General features: G+C 38.1%; 1 protein-coding gene and 1 pseudogene across 7 annotated transcripts in view; one reads left to right on the forward strand and one right to left on the reverse strand.

Moving 5' to 3' along the window:
- Positions 1–13,335, reverse strand: LOC107564616 (protein unc-45 homolog A-like; annotated as a pseudogene).
- Positions 13,336–15,141: 1,806 nt separating this feature from the next.
- The window catches only part of LOC107564609 (alpha-mannosidase 2x-like), a 26,060-nt gene continuing 15,586 nt past the window's right edge, over positions 15,142–25,615 (forward strand). For 4 of the 7 annotated variants that reach the window (XM_016249731.1, XM_016249734.1, XM_016249736.1 and 1 more), the window contains exons 1-5: positions 15,142–15,199; positions 16,980–17,785; positions 20,749–20,904; positions 22,070–22,327; positions 24,002–24,146. In XM_016249731.1, coding sequence (XP_016105217.1) covers positions 20,773–20,904; positions 22,070–22,327; positions 24,002–24,146 — 535 coding nt within the window. In that variant the 5' untranslated portion in view covers positions 15,142–15,199; positions 16,980–17,785; positions 20,749–20,772. Of the gene's footprint in view, positions 15,200–15,238; positions 15,256–15,349; positions 15,367–16,979; positions 17,786–20,748; positions 20,905–22,069; positions 22,328–24,001; positions 24,147–25,615 lie in introns of those variants that run through there. The other 3 variants (XM_016249735.1, XM_016249732.1, XM_016249733.1) reach the window with 3 other exon arrangements.

Raw genomic sequence — 25,615 nt, forward strand, 5'->3', positions numbered from 1 at the left:
ATAAAATCAGAATACATAATTTCACATTCAACAATTAAGACCTGAATATACATGGTGAGGTGATAACAAAGAAATGTGCCAAGGCATAAATAACATCAGATCAATACTTTCGATGTGTGCTCATCACACATCTAAGGGGAATGAATAATCGTATATCTTGGAATGTGCATGTAAAATAAACTGAGTGCACATAATGAAATGGAAGTGGATAAATATTTGGTCTCTGTAGACAGTATGAAATGTGTGCTATGTTTTTATTCATAGCGGACATAAGGCTCAACCCAGTTTCTCAGCTAGACTTTTGTCGGCCTGCATGAGGTTCATTACGATAACCACGCCACGATGCCGCAGGTCCTGATTTTCGCTGAGCAGCAGAGCCTGGAAGATCTCCAGCCAGTGGCTTGTCTACAGAAAAGTAAGCAGACTTAGATAAAGAATGTGAGAATTTCTTAATCTTGTAAGACTCAAATGGGTACTCACTGTGCCAGGAATACATGTACACAGCTCGGGCATCTCTCTGGTCAGCACGGCCAGCGTGCCTGACGCGGCCTTCCTCAGTCGCTCATCATCTTCACCACTGTAGAGCACCAGCAACTTGAGACGGTCACTGTCTGTAGCCAGATAAAACTTCTGCACCTGATGCATCAAAGAAAACCACTAAAGCATTCTTTTTCAGAAAGGATTTAGAGCAAAATCAGGTCTAAAACGGCATACTGTCATGTGACGAACCTCAGTGCTTAAGGCAAGATTGCACATACACTCCGTGGCAGCAGCACGGACCATGTCGTGATCCTCAAACATGTAGCCCTCTATTTTAGGCACGGCTTTCTCCTTAATGATCTTCTGCCTGTGGGATTGAAATGTGGTTTTGATGGTTGGGTTGTTCTGTGGCATAATGTAATAGTTTACCTAAAATGAAAATTTGCTGAAAATTCACTCACTCTCTGGTCTTCCAAGATATAGATGAGTTTGTTTCTTCATCAGAACTGATTTTAAGGACTGTAAAAAGATGGACTAATGAAGCAGAGCAGGATTTACAAGCTTGTTTTGACCTCACTGATTGGAGCGTCTTTGAAGCTGCTGCCACCGATCTGGACGAGCTCACAGAGACTGTAACATCTTATATCAGTTTCTGTGAACGAAAAGCGGTGTGCTTGTAATAAACAAATTCATCATTATGGCAGTTTCCATTTAAATTCAGTGGAGAAAGCAATATTATGGATAGAGGACTCATATTTTAGCCAGAAGCAATGGTTTTAAGTTAAACATGTCTTGATGTATTTGTTTCTTACAAACATGCAGCTTTTCACTTCACAAGACATTAACTGATGGACTGGAGTGGTGTGGATTATTGTGATGTTTTTATCAGCTGTTTGGACTCTCATTCTGACGGCACCCATTCACTGCAGAGGATCCATAGGTGAGCAAGTGATGCAATGATAAAACAAACTCATCTACATCTTGGATGGCCTGGGGCTTAGTACATTTTTAGCCAATTTTCATTTTTGGGTGAAGTATTGCGTGAAATTCATGATTAAATATGTTTTAGTTGGTGCTAGCTAACCGGAGTCTCTCACTGATGCCAGCCAGGTTGGTGAGGGCCATCAGAGCCTCAAAGTTCTGCAGCATCGTGCAGTCAAGCGCCAAAAGACTGACCAAGGGTCTCACCACCTCATAGACCTACACAATCACACAAATCATGACATTAGACATTCAATTCCTGATTGCAAACAGTGAGAAGGGTGAAATAAGGTGCTGACATACCCTCTCGCCTGGAAATGCAATCTCAGGGTTGGATGTGATGGTGATCTTGCTTTGATTTTACCTCTATCTGTGCTCTCAGAAACTAGTGGTAGCAAGGCGTCATTAAGGTTTCTGATTTTTTGAAAGAAACAGCAAGGATGCATTAAAATGATCAAAACTGACACTTAAGACATTTAGCAGATGCTTTTATCCAGTGCGACTAACAAACGATGACAATAGAAGCAATCAAACTAACAAAAGAGCAACAATATATAAATGCTGTGACAAGGTTAGTATGAAGACTGAAAATTTGCTGAAAATAAATTACATTTATGTATTAAAATGGAAAAGTTACTTTAAATTGTAATAATATTTCACAATATTAGTTTTTACTGTATTTTGATCAAATAAATGCAGTCTTGGTGAGCGTAAGAGACTTCTTTCAAAACCATTAAATAATCTTACCGACCACAAACGTTTGAATGGTAGTGTATATTAACATAATAGTGTAAAATGTTCTCATTCTGGTCCTGGCAGGATCTAAAACTCAACAGGCGAGATGACAGAATATACGTACTTTTCCTCCTCCTTGTGCCACAACTAACCCTCTGTCCTCCTGTCTCTCCACCAGAGCCAAAATCACCCTGTCAGGAAGAGGAAAAGAGACGCTTATTTCATCTGATAAAGGGGCCATTTCCTTGGATGGAGAATAACCATTCTGCACACTGAAATCCATTTTCAAACAATCTCCCCTGATGGAACAAATTGATCCAAGGCTTAATCTGAATTTGAGACAGTAGTGGTGCCAGCAGTGGGAAAGGGCCAAAACTGGAGTGCAAATAAATTACTTTTACAGTGGCAGCCTTTGAATTTGGCCAGAATTTTTCAAATTGAGTGTGCTTCATAGTGGACAGAATATTTCTAGACATGATCAAACTGAAAGCAGACCTGGTGATACACTCTCTGCAGGCCTCTGTGAGGGCAGGACTCTCTTGTTTCACAACGCTGACACCACCCCGGCCTCCAAGAGCTTCACCACCCTCTTCTCTACAAATGATTGGGCATCCTACATGAAAACAAGATGAGACATTACTGTAGTCAGTGTAATATAAACATTTGGCCATTTATTCACCCTCGTGTTGTTTCAAAACCCCTGTGATTTTCTTTTTTCTATAACAAAAAAGAGATAGAAAAGAGCAATTAATTATTTAATATTTGGTCCGTTTGCACTCTAAACTAAAGTATGGCTTCAGAAGACATGGAATATTGCAAATAGGTCGTATTGCAATCTCAGGGTTGGATGTGATGGTGATCTTGCTTTGATTTGACCCCTATCTGTGCTCTCAGAAACTAGTGGTAGCAAGGCGTCATTAAGGTTTCTGATTTTTTGAAAGAAACAGCAAGGATGCATTAAAATGATCAAAACTGACACTTAAGACATTTAGCAGATGCTTTTATCCAGTGCGACTAACAAACGATGACAATAGAAGCAATCAAACTAACAAAAGAGCAACAATATATAAATGCTGTGACAAGGTTAGTATGCAGACTGAAAATTTGCTGAAAATAAATTACATTTATGTATTAAAATGGAAAAGTTATTTTAAATTGTAATAGTTTTTACTGTATTTTGATCAAATAAATGCAGTCTTGGTGAGCGTAAGAGACTTCTTTCAAAACCATTAAATAATCTTACCGACCACAAACGTTTGAATGGTAGTGTATATTAACATAATAGTGTAAAATGTTCTCATTCTGGTCCTGGCAGGATCTAAAACTCAACAGGCGAGATGACAGAATATACGTACTTTTCCTCCTCCTTGTGCCACAACTAACCCTCTGTCCTCCTGTCTCTCCACCAGAGCCAAAATCACCCTGTCAGGAAGAGGAAAAGAGACGCTTATTTCATCTGATAAAGGGGCCATTTCCTTGGATGGAGAATAACCATTCTGCACACTGAAATCCATTTTCAAACAATCTCCCCTGATGGAACAAATTGATCCAAGGCTTAATCTGAATTTGAGACAGTAGTGGTGCCAGCAGTGGGAAAGGGCCAAAACTGGAGTGCAAATAAATTACTTTTACAGTGGCAGCCTTTGAATTTGGCCAGAATTTTTCAAATTGAGTGTGCTTCATAGTGGACAGAATATTTCTAGACATGATCAAACTGAAAGCAGACCTGGTGATACACTCTCTGCAGGCCTCTGTGAGGGCAGGACTCTCTTGTTTCACCATACAAACCAACGCTGACACCACCCCGGCCTCCAAGAGCTTCACCACCCTCTTCTCTACAAACGATTGGGCATCCTACATGAAAACAAGATGAGACATTACTGTAGTCAGTGTAATATAAACATTTGGCCATTTATTCACCCTCGTGTTGTTTCAAAACCCCTGTGATTTTCTTTTTTCTATAACAAAAAAGAGATAGAAAAGAGCAATTAATTATTTAATATTTGGTCCGTTTGCACTCTAAACTAAAGTATGGCTTCAGAAGACATGGAATATTGCAAATAGGTCGTATGGACTACATTTCTTGTGATTTTTGGAGCTCGATGGCCCCTGTTCACCAGTGTTGTGCTAGTTACTAAGAAATAGTAACTAGTTACAGTTACTAGTTACTTCATTCAAAAAGTAACTCAATTACTTTGTTGATTACTTACACCAAAATGTAATGCATTACTGTTAAAAGTAACTTTTTAGTTACTTTTTTAAAGAACGTTCTTTAATGTTCCCATTAATGCCCTTTTATGCGTTATGGTCTATACAAACACAAAACTGACTTAAACAGAAAGTAATTTTTAAACACTATTGTATTTAAGTCAGACCAGCACAAACTGAATATATCACAAGGATTTCTGAAATAAATAACAAAACAAGCTGAATAATATATTCAGAATCAAAAACTAAAGTGGCTTCTGCATCATAAAAGCTGTTGTGTTGAGCCCTTAATGTTCCTTTCACAGCTTAAGTATGAAAACTATCAACAATGTACAACATAACACAAAACATTTTGAAATAAATAAATGAAAGCAATTTGAATTATTCAGAATCAACTTCAAGAAACTCAGCACCAAAACACTGCTATTATTGACAACCATAAATGATATGCATTAAAAAAAAACAAAAAATATAAATGCTGTTTAAAAATGAAATCTATGAGCAATTTTCAACCTAACTACAAAGTAAGAGTTGCATGTCACCAACTTATGTAAAGTAAGCTGTGTGTATTCAAAGTGCAAAATCTGCTGTTGTATATGTCCATAAAAATTTGTCCTCCTGTCTCTCCACCAGAGCCAAAATCACCCTGTCAGGAAGAGGAAAAGAGACGCTTATTTCATCTGATAAAGGGGCCATTTCCTTGGATGGAGAATAACCATTCTGCACACTGAAATCCATTTTCAAACAATCTCCCCTGATGGAACAAATTGATCCAAGGCTTAATCTGAATTTGAGACAGTAGTGGTGCCAGCAGTGGGAAAGGGCCAAAACTGGAGTGCAAATAAATTACTTTTACAGTGGCAGCCTTTGAATTTGGCCAGAATTTTTCAAATTGAGTGTGCTTCATAGTGGACAGAATATTTCTAGACATGATCAAACTGAAAGCAGACCTGGTGATACACTCTCTGCAGGCCTCTGTGAGGGCAGGACTCTCTTGTTTCACAACGCTGACACCACCCCGGCCTCCAAGAGCTTCACCACCCTCTTCTCTACAAATGATTGGGCATCCTACATGAAAACAAGATGAGACATTACTGTAGTCAGTGTAATATAAACATTTGGCCATTTATTCACCCTCGTGTTGTTTCAAAACCCCTGTGATTTTCTTTTTTCTATAACAAAAAAGAGATAGAAAAGAGCAATTAATTATTTAATATTTGGTCCGTTTGCACTCTAAACTAAAGTATGGCTTCAGAAGACATGGAATATTGCAAATAGGTCGTATGGACTACATTTCTTGTGATTTTTGGAGCTCGATGGCCCCTGTTCACCAGTGTTGTGCTAGTTACTAAGAAATAGTAACTAGTTACAGTTACTAGTTACTTCATTCAAAAAGTAACTCAATTACTTTGTTGATTACTTACACCAAAAAGTAATGCATTACTGTTAAAAGTAACTTTTTAGTTACTTTTTTAAAGAACGTTCTTTAATGTTCCCATTAATGCCCTTTTATGCGTTATGGTCTATACAAACACAAAACTGACTTAAACAGAAAGTAATTTTTAAACACTATTGTATTTAAGTCAGACCAGCACAAACTGAATATATCACAAGGATTTCTGAAATAAATAACAAAACAAGCTGAATAATATATTCAGAATCAAAAACTAAAGTGGCTTCTGCATCATAAAAGCTGTTGTGTTGAGCCCTTAATGTTCCTTTCACAGCTTAAGTATGAAAACTATCAACAATGTACAACATAACACAAAACATTTTGAAATAAATAAATGAAAGCAATTTGAATTATTCAGAATCAACTTCAAGAAACTCAGCACCAAAACACTGCTATTATTGACAACCATAAATGATATGCATAAAAAAAAAAACATACAAAATATAAATGCTGTTTAAAAATGAAATCTATGAGCAATTTTCAACCTAACTACAAAGTAAGAGTTGCATGTCACCAACTTATGTAAAGTAAGCTGTGTGTATTCAAAGTGCAAAATCTGCTGTTGTATATGTCCATAAAAATGTAAAAACAAACAAACAAACAAAAAAAAACAGCATTTTTCCTAGCAATACAACATAATGCATTCTATAATGCATAAAATTAGTGTTGTAAGATATAACAGAAATGTCACTGTGGCTACTAAACTAACCATTATTTTTAACAAACAAATATTTTTAATAACAAATGTGTGCTTATTTATTTGAAACAACAAAAGGTGCTTACTAGCAAGGACCCGAATGAACGTTTAAGTTGAGTTTTACCCTTCAAACCAGTGGTTGTACCGCATGAGAAGAAGTCTCTCAAACCTTTGGTCAGACAGCTTGTTCCTCTTTGGAGACAGTACCAGACTTCCCAGGCTGAAAAGTCTCTCAACAGGTGCACTGGATGGAGTAGCTGCATTTTTCTTCAGAGAAATTTCCTTTATTGTGGGAAATTGTTTAAGAATCTCCATCCCTGTTTCGGCTGTTCTCAAGTAGGTCATTACTTCAGTTTCCACAGTGCTGAAGGTATCATCAGCCTCCTCAAAACAGAAAAAGTCCTGCACATTATAGGAGCTTGAGTCTGGTGTTGTCGGAGACACAGGCATCTTGGCTGCTTGCTGAACAGGGCCAGGGCGAGGGATGAGCTTGTGACACTCTGCTGCCAGCATTCCTTTGACCATCTCTTTCTTCCTCTGGTCTCTCAACCATCGCAGTTTGAACATAGGAAGTGTGACAGCTGCCAGTATTGCATCGTTGCTTTCCAAGACGGATGCAAATCGTGTTTTGATTGCCTGCAAAAAAAACCCCACAGTGACACAGATATTAGAATGAGTGAAAGATTCCTTCTATGAAAGCTGTACACCACTATGTGATTTTTGACCTATAGATAGATACATTTGGAAGGCTTTTACAAAGTTAGAGCCGTTATCAGTAACCATAGCTGTAACTTTCGTTGACAGTCTATATAATGAATGAATGTGATCGATCTCAGCAGCAATGACATCATACGTGTGTCTACCTTTGATCCTTTTACAGGCCAACGCAGCTTTCTGGCGTTGAAGAGTAGCGGTATTTATCCAGTGGGCTGTCATGCCTAGGAAGCTTTTGTTGTGGACAGACCAAATGTCTGCAGTGGTCGCGATGTAGTCTAGCCCCTCAAATGTTGTCTTCAGCTCACTTTCCATTTTTGAATATTCTTTATCCAAGTAGTTGGAAAAAGTTTTTCGTCCCATTTGCTGTGTGCTGCCTGAACATGTTATCATGCTAACGAGCTGCCTGAAAGCCGGCGACTCCACAGTAGAGACAGGCTGCATGTTTTCAACAACATACCGTGCAATAGCTTTGTTGATCTGTCCCTGACCCTGGCTAACAGTCCGGTTAAAATCTAGTCGCTGTTGTTTGGCTGGAGGGGCTTGACTCACTTCGAGTGTGTCCACCGACACCGGGTTAGCTTCTAGCTTCGTCGAGGCATGTACTTTCTGGAGGTGCTTCGACAGATTGGAGTTGCTGTTTATCGCAGTAGATAGGACCTTCGAACCAGAAAGACACAGCTTACATTTGACTAAAAGGTTTTTGTCTTTACGCTCAACTAAAGTGAAATAATGAGCATATATCCACTTTGAGAAACTCGTCTTGCTCTCGCCTTGACTCGCCATGACTGCCGCACATACTTGAATAAACGGAAACACGCCCACAGTGCGTCTTCGTGTTTACAGTGGTTGGCATCCACCAATCCTACAATGCGTCGCTGCTGTAAACAGGTTAGGCTGTAGGCTACACTTCAGCCAAAATTAATTAATTTAAAAAAGTAAGGGACAACGCACCATATGGTAACGGTAACGGAGTTAATTTATTTAAAAAGTAATGCGTTACTGTATTAGTTATTGTCAAAAGTAACTGCGTTACACTGCCCAACACTGCTGTTCACTGTATGCTTTCATTAGATGGAAAAGAGCAGCGTGAACACTCTACTAAACATCATCTTTTGTGTTCTTCAGAAAATAAAAAGTGATACAGGTTTTAAATGATTACCTAAACAGCATGTTAATTTTCTGTGAACATGTTCATCATATTTGTGATAATTACCTTTGGATGCTCCTCAGGTACGTGCTGTTTAGCATATTTAGCTAGTTCCACCATCTGAGGGTCTGGCTTCTCAACATCATAGCAAGAGCAAAGAAACATGCAAAGAAAATGAGAACATGAGGGAGATGCATAGGTGCCAGTGATTAGCATGTGAGAAAGGCAATACCTTTCACATCGGCATCCAGTGTGAGGTAGGCCAGACCCTCGATAGCCCATCGCCGGGATGTTGGGGGAAGAGCTTCGTTGCAGAGCCACCTGGGAAAGAGAGACAGCTGAAGGTCACCTGCACGAACACCTTTGCAATTATAGATCGTTCTGCTTCTCTAAAGAGCTTCTCTCTGTTTTACATATGCACAACCATTCAAAAATTGCTTTTGCTGCAGCTGCAAAAAAATTTAAAGGGTAAAATGAAGACAGCTGCTTAAGTTGAAATGCTACTGGTACTGCATATGAATAACAGCTGAACATGAGCAGAATCTTAGCCTTTGATTAATTAAAACTCCCCAAATATGATGATCCCCTTCTGAGAGACCTCCGTCTTAAAATATGTTGTGATACGATACGATATATTTTGATGAGTAAATAATGTGTGTAGTTTCATGTCTACAAGACATTTTATATTGATATTATAAAGATTTATTATAGACATTACATAATCTTATATTTTGTTTTCTTTTATATTTTCAATTTAATGTAATATCAATATATAAAATATTATATATATATACACACTGTGTGTATATTTATAATATACAAAATAATATTTATTTTCAAAAATGTATAGAAATATAATTAAATAATAATGATAATAATACACATTAAAAATTGATATATAAATTAATACATTAAATAATTTAAAAATAACTTATTCATATTTAAGATTTATTCATATTTTATTAATTTATTTAGTAAATATTTAACTAAAAATAAATTAATACATTAATAAATAAAAACAATTTATTACATAATATTCATAAAATAATAACTACAAATAATACATGAAATCAAAATAATTTCTTACATAATATTCATAAAATAACAAAAAATAATACATTAATAAAAATATATTTTTATTATAGATAAAAAATATTTCTTTAAACATATGAATATCTTAAGTTAATATGTTAACTTTGAGATCTCCTAAAAAAAACTTTTTTCCTCAGCCCCCTGACATCAGAATGAAAACCCTTGTCTTAAAGGACAGGAGCGTCTAAACTAGATTTTTTACACTGCTGAGGGAAAATGAGTGGTTGCCCTCGCAAAACGCTATTAGCAAAGCTCAAAACTTACTTCCTGCACTGCTTGGCGAGTTTGAGAGTTGAACCTTCTGCAAACTGCTTCATGCTGAAATCTGTGCCTCCAGCGGAGCCAAGTTTGCACAACCCCTACAAAACACATGGGAAACATATAGAATTCAGGAAAACAAAAGATACATCTCTCGAAATGTAGATGTCTTTTAGTCTGAACACTCACCACCAGAGCTCGCACACGTATCCGGTCATTTTCGCTCTTCTTGTACAGGTCTTTCAGCAGAGCCGGGCCATTGACTGTGATGAAGGACGCTCTCTTGGCTTTGCCAGCGGCATGAATGACCCCTCCAATGCCACCTGCTGGTGAATGATGTTTTCAGAGGCACAAAGGGAAATGACAGCATCCATGATGCCGCTCAGCTCCAGGGTGCGGTTTCCCACATCACTGGGACCCTGCAGCAGAACAGAGACCGTCTGTATCGCTCGTAGTGTACTCTCCATATCTGAGCTGCCAAAGTGATGCCTGTAGAAAAAAATCAAAATGTAACTGTTTTTCTACCATGCAATAACTATGGAAGGTAACTGTGACTTTTTATCTCACGATTCAGACTTTCTCCTCACAATTTTGAGATTGTCTCTCACAATTCTGCCTGTGTATAACTTACTGGACATATTGCTCACAGAGCTTGTTGAAGTTTTCCCTCTCTTTATCGCTCTTCAGGTCATCATAAAGCTTATTAAGTAGAACGGAGCAGCTCATAGGAGAGTTGTCTGTGAGCGGCGGCCCACCCTCGACCTCGGGTACAGTTCCTGCTACTTCTAGAATCTTCTTCAGCCCTAAAGAAAAGTCAAAAACAAAACATCAAATGACCTGTTCAGGTGTCAAAGGATTTTTAACATCAGTGATGTCTACACATGTCTACTAAATCTCAAATGAGAGCAGATGAAAGCCGGTCAAACGTACCCTGGTCGATGACCCACAGGGTGAGAGAGTTGTCTGGGTTTTTTCAAGGATTTTCGCGGCACCTGTTTGACTAGCAGGTTGATGGCGCTGTCACGTCCGGCGCCAGACACGCTGGATGCAGGAAGCATGCCAATTAGATGATGCAACATGGAGTGCAACTCACGGGAGGGTTCTGCAATACATACAAAGCATTTTCAAAATTGATGCAGCTTCAATTATATTTCATATTTATGACTCAAGAAGACACCAATATCAATGGATGTGTTATTACATTTACATTTAGTCATTTAGCAGACACTTTTATCCAAAGCGAATTACAAATGAGGACAACAGAAGCAATCAAAACCAACAAAAGGGCAATAATATGTTATTAATATGTAATATGTCATTACAGCAATTTCCTACAATTATACTTGTAGTTTTATGTTTTATATTATGTTTTAAAAACACTTTGAAGTTTGCAGACTGGAGGAAATATGAAAAAAAAGAGAAAAATATTACAGGGCATTCTGGAATACTGAATTCTAATTGGTTAATCGTGGAATTCTGCTGTGAATTTTTCAGTTTTGCTTTCCGATTGCATAGCTGTGCAAGTTTCTCATATCATTATTTTTCATATCGCTGTTTCTTCTCATATAATACAATAAAAACAAAAATCTCAAATCAATATTTCATCACTATTTCACTGATATTTAGATGATTAATATATTTATAGTTTTATTTATTCATGCATTCAGTCATTTTCATAAAATAAACCTCTTCAAGGTGACACAAAATCTGTTTGATTCGTTTCGGGGTCCTGATCCTCCAAATGGGGTTTATTTAGCGATTTTCCATTTTCATTTTAATATTAGTTTAAATTTTAGTAATACTGTTGTGCGTTTTTGTCATTTTTAGTAGTTTTTATATATATATATATATATATATGTGTGTGTGTCTATGTAGTTTCTATTCATTTTTATTAAGTACATCAAGTTAAGTTAAGCCTTGGTAACAAGCTGAAATAAAAAGGTTTTTATATTTTATTGAATTTCATTTATTGTTTATTTTATTTCAAGTCAGTAGTTTTAGTTAACTATAACAAACCTGTGGCCATAAACACTTATTTTAGTCTTTAAAGTGACATAACCCAGTCTTAAAGGAGTAGAACAGAAATTCTCTGCTGGAAATTATTTCTGGTCTTGTCATGGGCTTAAAGTAGGTCGCTGAAATGAGCTCTCAAAGTGAAGGTCGGCGTCTCACCTGGCAGTATGGCCTCATCTTTTCCTCTTATCTCTTTCTTCATTCCCTCCGTAAGAGCCTCGAACATCACCTGGAGCAGATGGCATGCTGAAAGAGACTTCTTGCTGAAGCCATGACGCTGCACAACCTGTCCATGCCCACCTCGTTCACAATGGCCATGGTCTACAAACAAAACAATATGCATAAATTGAGAAGCTTCATATATGATACCTTTGGGTTCAAATAATAAACTTGACTGTGAAGGGAAGTTACTCACCCTTGACTGGTGTCCGGTGCACAGGCCAACCAGAGTTCTGAGAGCAGAAAGGATCAGTTCCTCCAGCTGGGAATCAAGAAGATTCTGGAGGAGTTTGACTCCATCATTCCTGAAGATCTGCTCAGCGCCTGCGTCCTCCCGTGAAAGCACCACCAGGTTCTGAGCAACCTGATTAAAACACAATGACACACAGCAAGTTAAGTTAAGCCTTGGTAACAAGCTGAAATAAAAAGGTTTTTATATTTTATTGAATTTCATTTATTGTTTATTTTATTTCAAGTCAGTAGTTTTAGTTAACTATAACAAACCTGTGGCCATAAACACTTATTTTAGTCTTTAAAGTGACATAACCCAGTCTTAAAGGAGTAGAACAGAAATTCTCTGCTGGAAATTATTTCTGGTCTTGTCATGGGCAATGGGTAGGTCGCTGAAATGAGCTCTCAAAGTGAAGGTCGGCGTCTCACCTGGCAGTATGGCCTCATCTTTTCCTCTTATCTCTTTCTTCATGCCCTCCGTAAGAGCCTCGAACATCACCTGGAGCAGATGGCATGCTGAAAGAGACTTCTTGCTGAAGCCATGACGCTGCACAACCTGTCCATGCCCACCTCGTTCACAATGGCCATGGTCTACAAACAAAACAATATGCATAAATTGAGAAGCTTCATATATGATACCTTTGGGTTCAAATAATAAACTTGACTGTGAAGGGAAGTTACTCACCCTTGACTGGTGTCCGGTGCACAGGCCAACCAGAGTTCTGAGAGCAGAAAGGATCAGTTCCTCCAGCTGGGAATCAAGAAGATTCTGGAGGAGTTTGACTCCATCATTCCTGAAGATCTGCTCAGCGCCTGCGTCCTCCCGTGAAAGCACCACCAGGTTCTGAGCAACCTGATTAAAACACAATGACACACAGAGAACATCTCAAAGACTGTATGTTAAAAGTTATTATAAGTTTAAAGGTGGCCTTCCCCACCTTCTGTCTGTCTGAAATCGGAGCTGAACTGTCCAGAAGGAGTTTGAACATCTGTTGAACTCGTGAGTCTGTGGAGGAGAGCTGTGCTGCCTATATATAAACACAAAAATGACTTCATTTTCAGATCATAAAAAGTAATAGTGATGCTCTCCTTTGCAGGCACCATTCATAGCCTACCTTCAGCTGGATCTGTGCTCCTAGCTGTCTAAGCAGGTCCTGGAAAGCTTTATTCGGGCCTTGACGTCACCTTGAGCTACGTCCAAAGCTTGAGAACGGGAAACATGTCTCGGTTAGAGTGATGAACATGATGTTGGTGATGAAGGTGACACACCAGATGTCATTTTTACCTTTGGTGGCACCTGCCTCAGCTTTGGTACAGTCTTCAAGTTTAAGATAGCATGCTGCTCGGTTGTGGTACAGAACTGCACTCTCGGATTGACAGGCGCTGATCTTTAGAGCTTTGGTGTGGCAGCTGAGAGCTTGTTGCACATCACCGGCTTTAAAATGGTTGTTTCCTTCCTCCCTCAGCGTAGAGGGAGTCCTGGGACACCTACATATCGATAAAAACACATTACATGTGGAGATAGAATAGAACTGACACTATATAGAATAGATATTTTATTGCAACATGACTGGGGCTACTGAATTTGCAGGTACAGTTGTGCAACTGTATTGCAATGTGAAAATGCATTTAAAAATAAAGTCCGTCCACAAAAAGTGTTGAAACTGAATTATGTGAAATGTGTTTGCAAAATACATACATACAAGCATATTGCATTATGTGTAGCATCATATACAGGCATCGTAACATGTGTATAGAGCTGTGACAGTAACTATGGTGAAGTTGCATGGTAACCATACATACAACTCAACTTTCACACCGTTTTTCAGATTTTTTGTTTTTTTTCAGGGGTTTGAATACAATCTAAATTGTTTTTGCTTGTTTTAAATACGTTAAAAAAAATATTCCCAGGTGCTCTCAAAATGTGCAGTTTTTCTGTTCACTCTGTTCTCTCGACTCTACGCTTCCTGCTTTCGACTCGCGATGATGACGCCGCCGAATTCTACTGGTCGAGCGTCTAGTTGCGTCATTAATATTCATGAGCCCAGCCTTGACTTCTCGACTAAACTCCGCCTCATTTGCGCGTCTTGACCAAATATGTCCAGCCACATCTAACATAGGAATCTATTCATTTGAATTCCGTTGTACTGACAGCGGCAATACAATAAAACAGTAATATCTGCCCTTCCCTCTGCTTAAAGAAGGTTTTCCATTTCTACATATCTTGTTCTAGATTTCTAGATATTAATTTTATGTACCTGTTTATACAGAATTGACTTTCAAAAATAAAAGCACACTGAGAAGGATTTACTAAAGATGTCAGAAGAAATCAGAATGAGTTTTTATTGCCAGGTATGTTTACACATACGAGGAATTTGTTTTCATGACAGAAGCTTCCACAGTGTAACAGAATGATAGTGACAGAACAAAAAAACACAGATAATAAAAAATAGAACAAGTCAATAAGGAATAAAAATATATAAATTGACAGTTGTGTGTGCAGGTATATTACAATAGACAGTTTTTGTATGTACAGGTACTGTATATTATGTGCAAATTTGAGGTGTAGACTGAGTATGTGTGTTAGATAAATAAGTGTATGAGTGAATAAATAGTGTGTGTTCCACAGTTATTGTCAAGTGTTCATGAGATGGATGGCCTGAGGGAAGAAACTGTTCCTGTGTCTGGTCGTTCTGGTGCTCAGAGCTCTGTAGCGTCGACCAGATGGCAACAGTTCAAAGAGGGAGTGTGCTGGATGTGAGGGGTCCAGAGTGATTCTGCCAGATTAAAAATGCATTTCGTGATTGTATATTTGCACCGTTTAACGTGTACTAACCCCCACAGTATTCTACCCAATCAGAAGCCAGTGCGCCTCAGCCCGCACAAAACTTCACTTCCCACAATGCTCTGCTCCGTTCTCAAGCTCTCTCGCATAGGACCACAGACGTCTTTCAGGAGGAAATAACGGGTAAATATTTCATGTCCCGTGACTGCTTTCTCGTTTAAAAGCCATGCCACTAACAGGTCAGCCGTTTCAAAAAACGCTAGAAGTGCAGTATAATGATTTTAAACGCAAGAGAGGTGTTTTCTGTAGCTTGATCGCGCGCTTGTATTGAAGGATAGACCAGAGCCAAGGTATTTACATGCTGCACTCGCATAGTACGCGATCTAACCTGCGGATCTAGCTGATAAACTCTTATATATGTCTGATCTTGAGCCGGAATGTCAGTTAGAGGGGCATAGATCGGATCTAACGCGTTAAACGAGGAACTTGCCTCCATGTGTGCAGATATAGGCTTGCAGTGGACATCAGTGGGTTTGTTAGTCTATGGCAACAAGCGGGTTTAATGATGAACTATGTGCTTAAAGGCTCTGATATCAGTGCTGATAACCTTCCCACTCAAGAAGAGGCCATTATTTCAGGCATATTTCTGGAAAGTAGGTAAACAGTTCTAAGTGCAGTCATGGTGAGATCTTACTTTCAGGGCGAGATCAGGCTGCTGTAGTTTAACACACTGATCACTTTCCTTGCTTGTAGTTGTTTTCGCAATATATCTGTATGTTTAAACAATTTTTTTTATTTTTCAAACAGTCATTGGTTGTTGTGATTCTTTCAGTCTCCGGTGCAATATACTTTATTTTATTTTTGTTTAAATATGAATGTATTTTTTTTTATGGGCAAAAGCGGATATCATAAATCTACAGTCCTTTGCCTGTTGCTTAAATCCAGTTTTCACAGTTTGTGTTTGACCAGTGTGAGATTTTCAATAGCTGATGCCAATGCCGATAGTGTTGGATGAACAATTTAAAGGCAAATAAGCTGTACAGCTGAGATGATTACTGAGATATAGCAAATCTAATGAATATTCATTCAAAATATAGAAACATTAGTGCTGGCAAATCGATTAATCGTGATTTGTTTACATAATATACTGTATGTGTGTGTACTGCGTATATTTAAATGTATATCTAAATGCGCACACACACACATACGTGTATATATTTAAGAAATATATGTAATATATATTTATATATAATTATGAATATATATACACATTCTACAAAATAACTTTTTTTGGGTGAACTATCCCTTTAATGTTAATAAAACAACAAAACACAAAGAGTAAAATTACTCACTGCTCTTGACTGAAGAACTTTAATACAGTTGTTTTAATAAGAATCAATGTATAATTTATACAGTGATGTATATATAGTGCTTTATTTTTATATTTGTTCAATCAGTTTCTTGAATGCTAAATACACCAGGTCGTCCTGAAAGACAAAGCACTTTGTTTTATTTGTATATTATGTGTATTTGTAATGTGCATCTTTGTTCTTATTTTTTAATAACAAATGATAAATAATAAAATGATGACAAATATTTTTATCTTCACCCACTTTGACCTAAATATCTGCCTAAAATATTTGACCTAAAATTAAATATAATTTTTATATTTTGTTACCTTGTAAGACTTGGTTTTTTAAAATAGAGAAATTGGTTTGGCTGTACTGTTCAGACAACTAGCAAAATAGTAAAACCAACATGACAAAGTATCAAGATAAAATCGTGAAATGATATTTTTGCTATATCGCCCACCCCCTTTATATTAATAATAATTGATTTATTAATTGGCTGCCATTGTCTCGATTAATGCTTTAGTAGATGCATGTGTTGGTTGTGTTCCACGTGTAGTATGAGGGAAAACCATTCAACTGCACCGGTTCACTGAGATTGTTTGTTTTCACAGGTGCTTGGCTCTCCGTTTCTGAGGCTTCAAAATAGGAAACATGGAAGAAAGACCTTCAAACCAGCCCTATTCATTAGTTTTGTAAAACTGGGTTTACTATCTTCCATCAAGAGCTGTTCCATTAAGATTCCCTTTTGTAGCCTTCTCAGTTTTATGTAGCCATTCCTGGAACCTCTCCATTTTGGACGTGTGATTGGTTGAGCTGTTTACCAGTGCTGGACGAAAGGCCTAATCCCAAATCCTTCTGGAGAGCGCTAAGACACTGCCTGACTGGAAGCTGACGGGATTAACTTCGTATTAGATTTGGGAGACAAGGGAAATAGAACACCTGCTTGTTTTTACAGGCAAATCCAGGCCAACCCGCTATTTGGATCTTGTATGCGAGACGCCACCTTCCATTGTCAAAGTTGGCACAGTTTGTGCACTTCCCAGAATTGCCTCCTGCTGTAGGACTCGATAATCCAGAATCATTCAGAATCAAGGTCAGTCAGTCTTGACTGCAGAAAAGGGACATTGCTCGCGTTCGGCCCCCAAATATTAAGACTAGAGACTTTGTTGGATACATTATGACATTAAAAGCGTAGCGCACAAGCAGATCTGCATCATCAGTGTCTGAGAAGACCCATCAGCCAAGCTGGGAAGAAAAAAAAGGCTTAAGCAAGAGGGGGCGTACTGACTGAGCCAGGTCGTTCTTATTCTGCTCTGGTCGTTTCTCTGCTCCGTGGAAACCTGCATTCGTTGCGATGGCTCCTCAGCCGACTCAGACAGGAGTGACCGCTGCCCTGTGAAGGACTACACTCAACTCTGTAAGTGAGAGAACACACACTTTGTGTTAAAGGGGTCATATGATGCTTTTTTAAAGATCATTATTTGGTGTATTTGGTGTAACAGAATATGTTGACATGCTTTAATGTTCAAAAAACACATTCTTTTTCAAATACTGTACATTATTGTAGGTCCTCTATGCCCCGCCTCTCTCAAACGCTTCGTTTTCTACAAAGTCCCTCCTTCCGACAAGCGCAGTCTGCTCTGATTGGCCAGCTGACCCAGTGCATTGTGATTGGCCGAACACCGCAAGCACTCGTCGGAAATGTAACGCTCCTTACCATAATCGCGTCAGCGTTCAAAATAAGTGTAAAGACAGAGCCCGAAAGGGGAACAGAGTCGCGTGACAGACACAGTGATGAAGCTGGTATGTGTTTGTGATGTGACACACCCCCCCCCTCTCTCTCTCGCTCGCTCGCGCGCACACACACACACACACGATGCGCAAAACTCCACATTTGAACAGTCAATAGCAAATACTTAAACTAATAACAAAACAGTAGCTGATTCAGAAGCGCCAGATTGTCATAGCAAAGTCAGAATTACCTCCTCTCCTAGGTTCACGAAACGGTCATCCATAAAATGCATTGCTGTTCTGTTGTAAGTAATCTTAAAGAGTTCTAAATGCATCTACTTTCGGAAGGCCAAATAAAGTGCTTTTGCTTTCGCCTAGAAACACACAGCGTCTCCCTGACATGCTGCTTCAACACTAACTGCGGTTACTGAAACCACGCCTTCTGTCTTTGTGTGCACATTTGGGCGGCATTATGCAAATATTTCCACATAGTGAGGTAGATATGTGGGGGCGTGTTAGAACGAGACCGTTTTAGGGGGGTGTGGCAGAGTCTTAACTTTGATAAAGAATATCTCTTTGGTTTTGAGACTTTAGTCTTTGCAACTTTAGGGATCTTATCTCTGCACAATCAGCTTGTAACACTCCAAAGAGAAAGGAAAACTTGAAATCGCATCATATGACACCTTTAAAGACAGTTGGGGGGTGTTGATGTGCTGGTTGCGACATCATGACTCATGATATAGCAAAGACTTTGCACATTTTCAAGTCAAAAATGACAAAACGGTACAATTAGAAATGTCCAAGCATTGTTTAAACAGTGTTTTAGTATTATGTACTAGCAATAGTATTTATTAATATTTTAAATTAGCTTTTATTTTTAAATTTAAAGTTTTCAGTTTAAATTTAGTTTTAGTCATTTCATTATGAGCTTTTGTGATTTTGATTAGTTTTGTTTTTTAATAAATTTATTTCATTTTAGTTTAAGTTATTTTAGTACTTAAAATTGTAACTTTATTTTATTTCAGTTAGTGGCCAGGCCAAGTTTATATATTTTATTTCAGCTTTATTGCAATTAATGAAAATTATGTTTAATAATTGTAGTTTTCAGTTAATAACAACAATTAATAGCAACATTGTTTAAACAAAATTAAAAACTGTATATAATAAATAAAGATTTTGTTATGTTTATATTGTACTATAAATTATGATTTCTTTAAAAATGCTGTAATATTGTTTTATATACATATACATATACATATACATATACATATATATATATATATTATGTTTCGTAGGGTTGCAAAGGAATGGAAAATTTCAGGAAACTTTCCAAAAATCCCTGGAATATTCCAAAAATCCTGGAACGTTTCCAAAATTTCTGGAATATTTCCGAAATTTACTGGCAATTTTCCACCTTTTTGCAACCCTAATGCTTCGTTCAGTTTTTGGGTTTTGATTCACCCTAATATAACTTTTTAATACTATTTTATTTAACCAAATTTGGCATTGTACATCATTTGATGTATTTCATAGCTTTATTGCAATTAATGAAAATTATGTTTAATAATTGTAGTTTTCAGTTAATAACAACAATTAATAGCAACATTGTTTAAACAAAAGTAAAAACTGTATATAATAAATAAAGATTTTGTTATGTTTATATTGTACTATAAATTATGATTTCTTTAAAAATGCTGTAATATTGTTTTATATACATATACATATATATATATATATATTATGTTTCGTAGGGTTGCAAAGGAATGGAAAATTTCAGGAAACTTTCCAAAAATCCCTGGAATATTCCAAAAATCCTGGAACGTTTCCAAAATTTCTGGAATATTTCCGAAATTTACTGGCAATTTTCCACCTTTTTGCAACCCTAATGCTTCGTTCAGTTTTTGGGTTTTGATTCACCCTAATATAACTTTTTAATACTATTTTATTTAACCAAATTTGGCATTGTACATCATTTGATGTATTTCATGAGTGGCCACATGTTTATTTGGATTTTGTTTTGTTATTTCTGTATGGCGAGCCGCAGAAAGCGGTAGATTGGAGTGCGTGTCTGAAGCTGAGCAGTAGAGAGCATTACCTAGTGATGAACTCTTGCTCAAAAACTGGAGACGCTTCCTCTGTATTAGATTCATCCCTGTCAGAAGCTGTTTGATAAAGTGTTGAGGACATGTCCTCGCCGTAATGACACACACACATAGACCGGCTTTCCCGGAGGGGCATTAGATTCCCTGTCTGGGCTCCCGCTGTTCAGAACCTGTGTTGTTCTTTTTCCCCCTTCCTTTCTTCGGTTTGAATGGTTGAGGACAAGGGGCACTTTGAAGGAGGCTGGAATTGGCCGTGGTTTGGTCGCAGAAGACAGACTGCTGCACGGTTCCCGCTGATCGAGGCGTCCCCTGTGTATATACACCGCCTCTGCTAGCCCTCCCCTATCCCACGAGCCGCTGCTTTAGAATTTGGAGCTCTATGGGAGAGCAGAGTTGGACTTTAAACATCGCTTAAAAAATCCTTAATGCTGAGTCTCTTCCAGCAACTCTGCACTTTTTCACTTTTGGGACAAACCTTCGTCAGAACTCATTTGTGCAGGTTAACAATCTCTTCTTTTGTCTCCGCTCTTCTTGACCTGGACATTAGCATCCGTCAGATAAGCAGAGGAGGATGAAACTGAAGAAGCAGGTGACCGTTTGCGGCGGGGCCATCTTCTGTGTGGCCGTCTTCTCTCTCTACCTGATGTTGGACCGCGTCCAGCACGATCCCGCCAGGAGACAGAGCGCCGGGAACTTTCCTAGGGTAAGTCGTCGGCGATCTCTTTATGAATTCCCTTTGTCCTGGATTACATTTTTTGCTGTGTGGGTCTGTTTGAATGGCTCCATTTATCAAATTAGTTTTTCAGGCTAGCAAGTGTAAAAGCTAGTGATGTTACCAGTTCGTTTCTGGCTCTGACTCGAGCTAATTAACTACTAAATTAGCTAGTGAATAACTCTCTGTGAGTTCTGGCTTTTTTCTGCCACAAAACCAAAGGCTTTTTTTAAATGCAAAAAACGAATTATTAGAAAAATGTGCTGGTGTTCTTCTAGAAATTACGTACGTGATGACACATGATGGTGTGTGAATTAGCACGTTTTATGTGCTTCATATCATAAGCCTCTGTGACACTTGATATTAGTAATACTGGCTAAGGCAAGGGATTTGAAGAAACTCCCAAGTATTACGTTTGTACATGTAACTCATCCCTCACCCTTTGTACTACGGATCTGAATGATACCTCAAATCGTTCAGCATGTTGGGGAGAGGTGTGCTATTCATTTTCTAAGCCATCGGACTTGTGATCTGCCTGGGGGATGATAAAATGGCAGAAAAAAAATCCTGTGAATTTACATTAAAGAAAGAATCTGAGACCTATCTAAGGACCAGAATATCATCTCTCTTGAAAACATCTAGAACATCTTAGCAAATAATATAAATATATATAAATAAATGTATTTGTAAATACGTTACAAATAAATGTATATATATAAATATGTTTCTTTTTTTCAAAAATGGTTTGTTGTCATTGTTTGCTTGCTGCTATTGTCAAAAACTATTTTGTCTTAATACATAAAAAAAATAACATTTAAAATCAACTATTTAAATTTTTGGAAGTGAATTTAAGCAACCTAACATTATAATATTCTTTATGAAAAACAGATATGTGTAATTTTTTTAATGTATTTAGACAAAATTGTTTTTGGCCATAACATGACAAAAAATGACCATATTGATATTGGTACATCCCTACTCAGAATTGCTACATAAAATCCAGTTTGTTAGTGATACTGTACTGTAGACATGTTACAGGTCAGCCATGCCAGTCCTGTGTGCCTTGGTGTGTCGTCCCCTCTAGAGCGCTCGGGTCAGTCATGTGTAGATTGTGGCATTAGATAGATTACACCTCCATCCCCCTCCTTCTTTTTAGAGCCAGATTTCGGTGTTGCAGAACCGCATTGAGCAGCTGGAGCAGCTCCTGGAGGAGAACCATCAGATCATCAGCCACATCAAAGATTCTGTGCTGGAGCTCACCGACACGGGGGCCATCTCTCCCAGCGGACATCTCCCCTTCCGTAGCGCCAATGGCTCCTGGGTGCTGCCCTTTGATGGCAGGCCCACCTTTCTCTCCGTCAAGCCGCTGGATTGCCAGTTCGCACTGGGCCGCAGGAGCCAAACTGACCTACAGGTGATAATCAAAACAGAGTCTCAGTGGGCTGAAGTGTGTAGAATGACTTGAGTTTAATGCATTGTTATCTGGATGAGGACTGCAGTGTGGCTTTGGGATTCACTTGTTGTGGTTATAGCTATACTTGCCAAGAATTCCATCAATAATCACACAGTTTTGAGTCTAAAACTTGTACAGTTACTTTTGCAGTTACTCATGTAATGACTAGTGGGCCACTCGGTGTCAACTCAACCAGAGGTCCCCGGCTCAAATGTTTGATTTCGTCAGTATTTTTTCTGAAGAAAGATAAACTTGTATAGTGATGAAAGCCAAAATATTAAATGTAATGGATGTGTATTTCCTGAGTAATCCACTATTTTGTAGAGGGGGAGTCAAAATGACAATTTTCATAGACGAGATTCATAGCCAGATTATAGAAGAGTGAAAATGACTTCAGAAAGATGGCAGCATCATTATATTATTTTTACACTGAGATTGGTAGCTCTATTAGTAAAATCTGCAATCTTTGTTGCATTATATGCCAATGGTGACCATTCAAAAATGGGAAAAGGCGTTTTTCTCCAAAGTTTGCGTGCCTGTAACTTAAGAAGTATTAAAGATATCTTAATGCCCTATTAGATTTTGGGTCTTGACAAACTTTCCTTTTGGCATCTTCATTTTTAAGGCCCTCTGTGGTTACATTCCAGCAATATGAGAATCTCAATATGGCTCCAGGAGTAAATTGTTAAATTGTACAGTGGTCAAAACCAATTGCATATAACATACCATGCCATAAATATTGTTTTGTGTTTAATAGTTTGCGTGCCTAAAATCTAAATCTGTATTGGCCATTTTGGATATTTATCAGTTGTATATTTAATTGTTTAATAATTAAAACTGCCTGTTTTAGATTTTTATTTTTGTATTCTTTTATTTTCAGTCAGTATTGGCAACTAATATCAGATGATATTAGTTGTTTTATTGTTTCTGCCTGTTTTATATTAGATTTAGAATCAGATTACATTTGCCCACCTAGCACTCACTTAATTTTCTCCTAGTAATGCACAATATTTATCAGCATTTTTTTATTTCATTTGAATCTTTTTACATTTTTAAAATTGGTATTGGCCATTTTGGATTTTATCTGCTGATATTGGATGTTTAATTGTTTCTGCCTATTTTAGATCAGATTTAAAGCACATTTGCCATCATCTAGCACTCACTTTTTAAGGGATAACGGTACAGATTTAACCATTTAAGAGCACTACCTCTTGAGTCAATACTATTTTTTTTATATAATACTTTGTCTGTAGTAAATCCTCAGATACTTTGAGTTTTTAATATTTTGAGGTTATTAAAAAACATCTATTCAAAACACGTCTAAGAGAACAGGCACTTTAAGGCTCCATTGGGTGTGCGGTTATGCTTCAGGCTGTCACGCCTACACTAAAGACAGGTCCTGTGTCATCTGTCAGTTACATTAAATTGCCATGAGATGTAGTATTTATCAGGGAGTCCACAACGTGCCTAGTTTTGTGGAAAATCGCTAAATGTAACGTCTTTATCACATTTTTGTGTCTCCTAGTGGAGGTTTTCATAAAGATATTTGGGAATTGTGAAGCGGATCGAGACGTATCTGGGTGAATCCATGCAATAACATTTGTGACAATCTCTGAATTGATTGTTTGGTCACAGATGCTGGATGTGTACTCCTTGCTGAGCTTTGATAATGTGGACGGAGGTGTTTGGAAGCAAGGCTTTGAGATCACCTATGAGCCCAACGAGTGGGATGACGAGCCCCTGCAAGTGTTTGTGGTCCCTCATTCGCACAACGATCCAGGTAGGGACCGAAACTTCCTTCACTCAAACATGTTTGGTGCATCAGCCTCTCATACTGAAGAAACTGTGAAGCCCTGGCCTAAGTTTTCTTTTTCAGGGTTGGGAATGATTCACGTCAACCCAGACCATTTTAAAAGTCATAAACACAAAAGGTGTGCTTGTCCTGCTATCAGATTTTATGCTACATGCATTATGTTTGCAGCCTCGAGTGTAACTTGTGTTTTCAATTAGTCATGTTACTGGAATTGACAAAACACAAAACCACCATAAACGTATCATAAAATATTCACTACTAATATTATAAATCTGCCCTAGAGCTCTGGTTAACAGCACACTGGAGATTTTCATTGAGTAAACAAATTCAATTTCAGTCACACACCTAGCAATGCGTATCTGAAAGAGTCGTGCAGGTAAAGTGGGTCAGTTACTGGGCTTGCATTTTGCAGCGTTGGCACAAATTACGAAGCACCTTAAGAGAAACACAATGAGTTTCAGCATCACCCACAGGACAGATACGTTTCCAAATCTGCTCGCGAACCCCTGCAGCTGGCATTTTTTGCAGCGTTATGAAAGAACAGAGGATCTAATACTTTAAAGTCAGTGACCCGATTCCTTGTTGTTTTATTGGGGTCAGTACCGTGTCACTGGTCTTTGTGGAGCTGCACATTTAATGCAGATTGTGTAATACTGAACATGCTCCCTATATGTTTCAATCAGTCTGCCGTTCTAAGGGTCAGCACGGATCTGTTGTTCCTTTTTTTTTTTGCAAGGCCCAGCAGTGCCTCTGAATAATGAACAGACTGTGTTATTTTGAACAGGTTGTTGTTCAGGGAACGAAGTGTGGCCAAACGGCTGTGCTTCTTCTAAACTTTTCAGTGTTTTATCAAAAGAACATTTGATTTTAGCACATATTCTGTTGTCCCTTCATTCTGTGGTGGCAGAACTAGATCTGATCCTGATGCTGTCCTTGGATGGTTTTAAAGGGGTCATATGATGCTATTTTAAAGATCATTATTTTGTGTATTTGGTGTAACAGAATATGTTGACATGCTTTAATGTTCAAAAAACACATTATTTTTCAAATACTGTACATTATTGTAGGTCCTCTATGCCCCGCCTCTCTCAAACGCGTCGTTTTCAACAAAGCCCCCTCCTTTGACAAGCACAGTCTGCTCTGATTGGCCAGCTGGCCCAGTGCATTGTGATTGGCCGAACACCACAAGCACGTGTCAGAAATGTAACGTGCCTCACCATAATCGTGAGCGTCAGCTTTCAAAGTAAATATCAAGACAGTTAATAATGTCGTTAGTTTTACCATCAGTTCAAGCCTGAAAGGGCAACAGAGTCGCGTGACAGACACAGTGATGATGCCGTACACAAGCCGCGGTTAAGACAGCTGACGTGCTATGATTCCTGACAGACTGTTCACTCTCCTGTGATGTGACCCTGTTCCCCACACACACACACACA

This window comes from Sinocyclocheilus grahami, unplaced genomic scaffold, assembly GCF_001515645.1.
Source record: "Sinocyclocheilus grahami isolate Dianchi unplaced genomic scaffold, SAMN03320097.WGS_v1.1 scaffold950.1, whole genome shotgun sequence".
Lineage (NCBI taxonomy): Eukaryota > Metazoa > Chordata > Actinopteri > Cypriniformes > Cyprinidae > Sinocyclocheilus > Sinocyclocheilus grahami.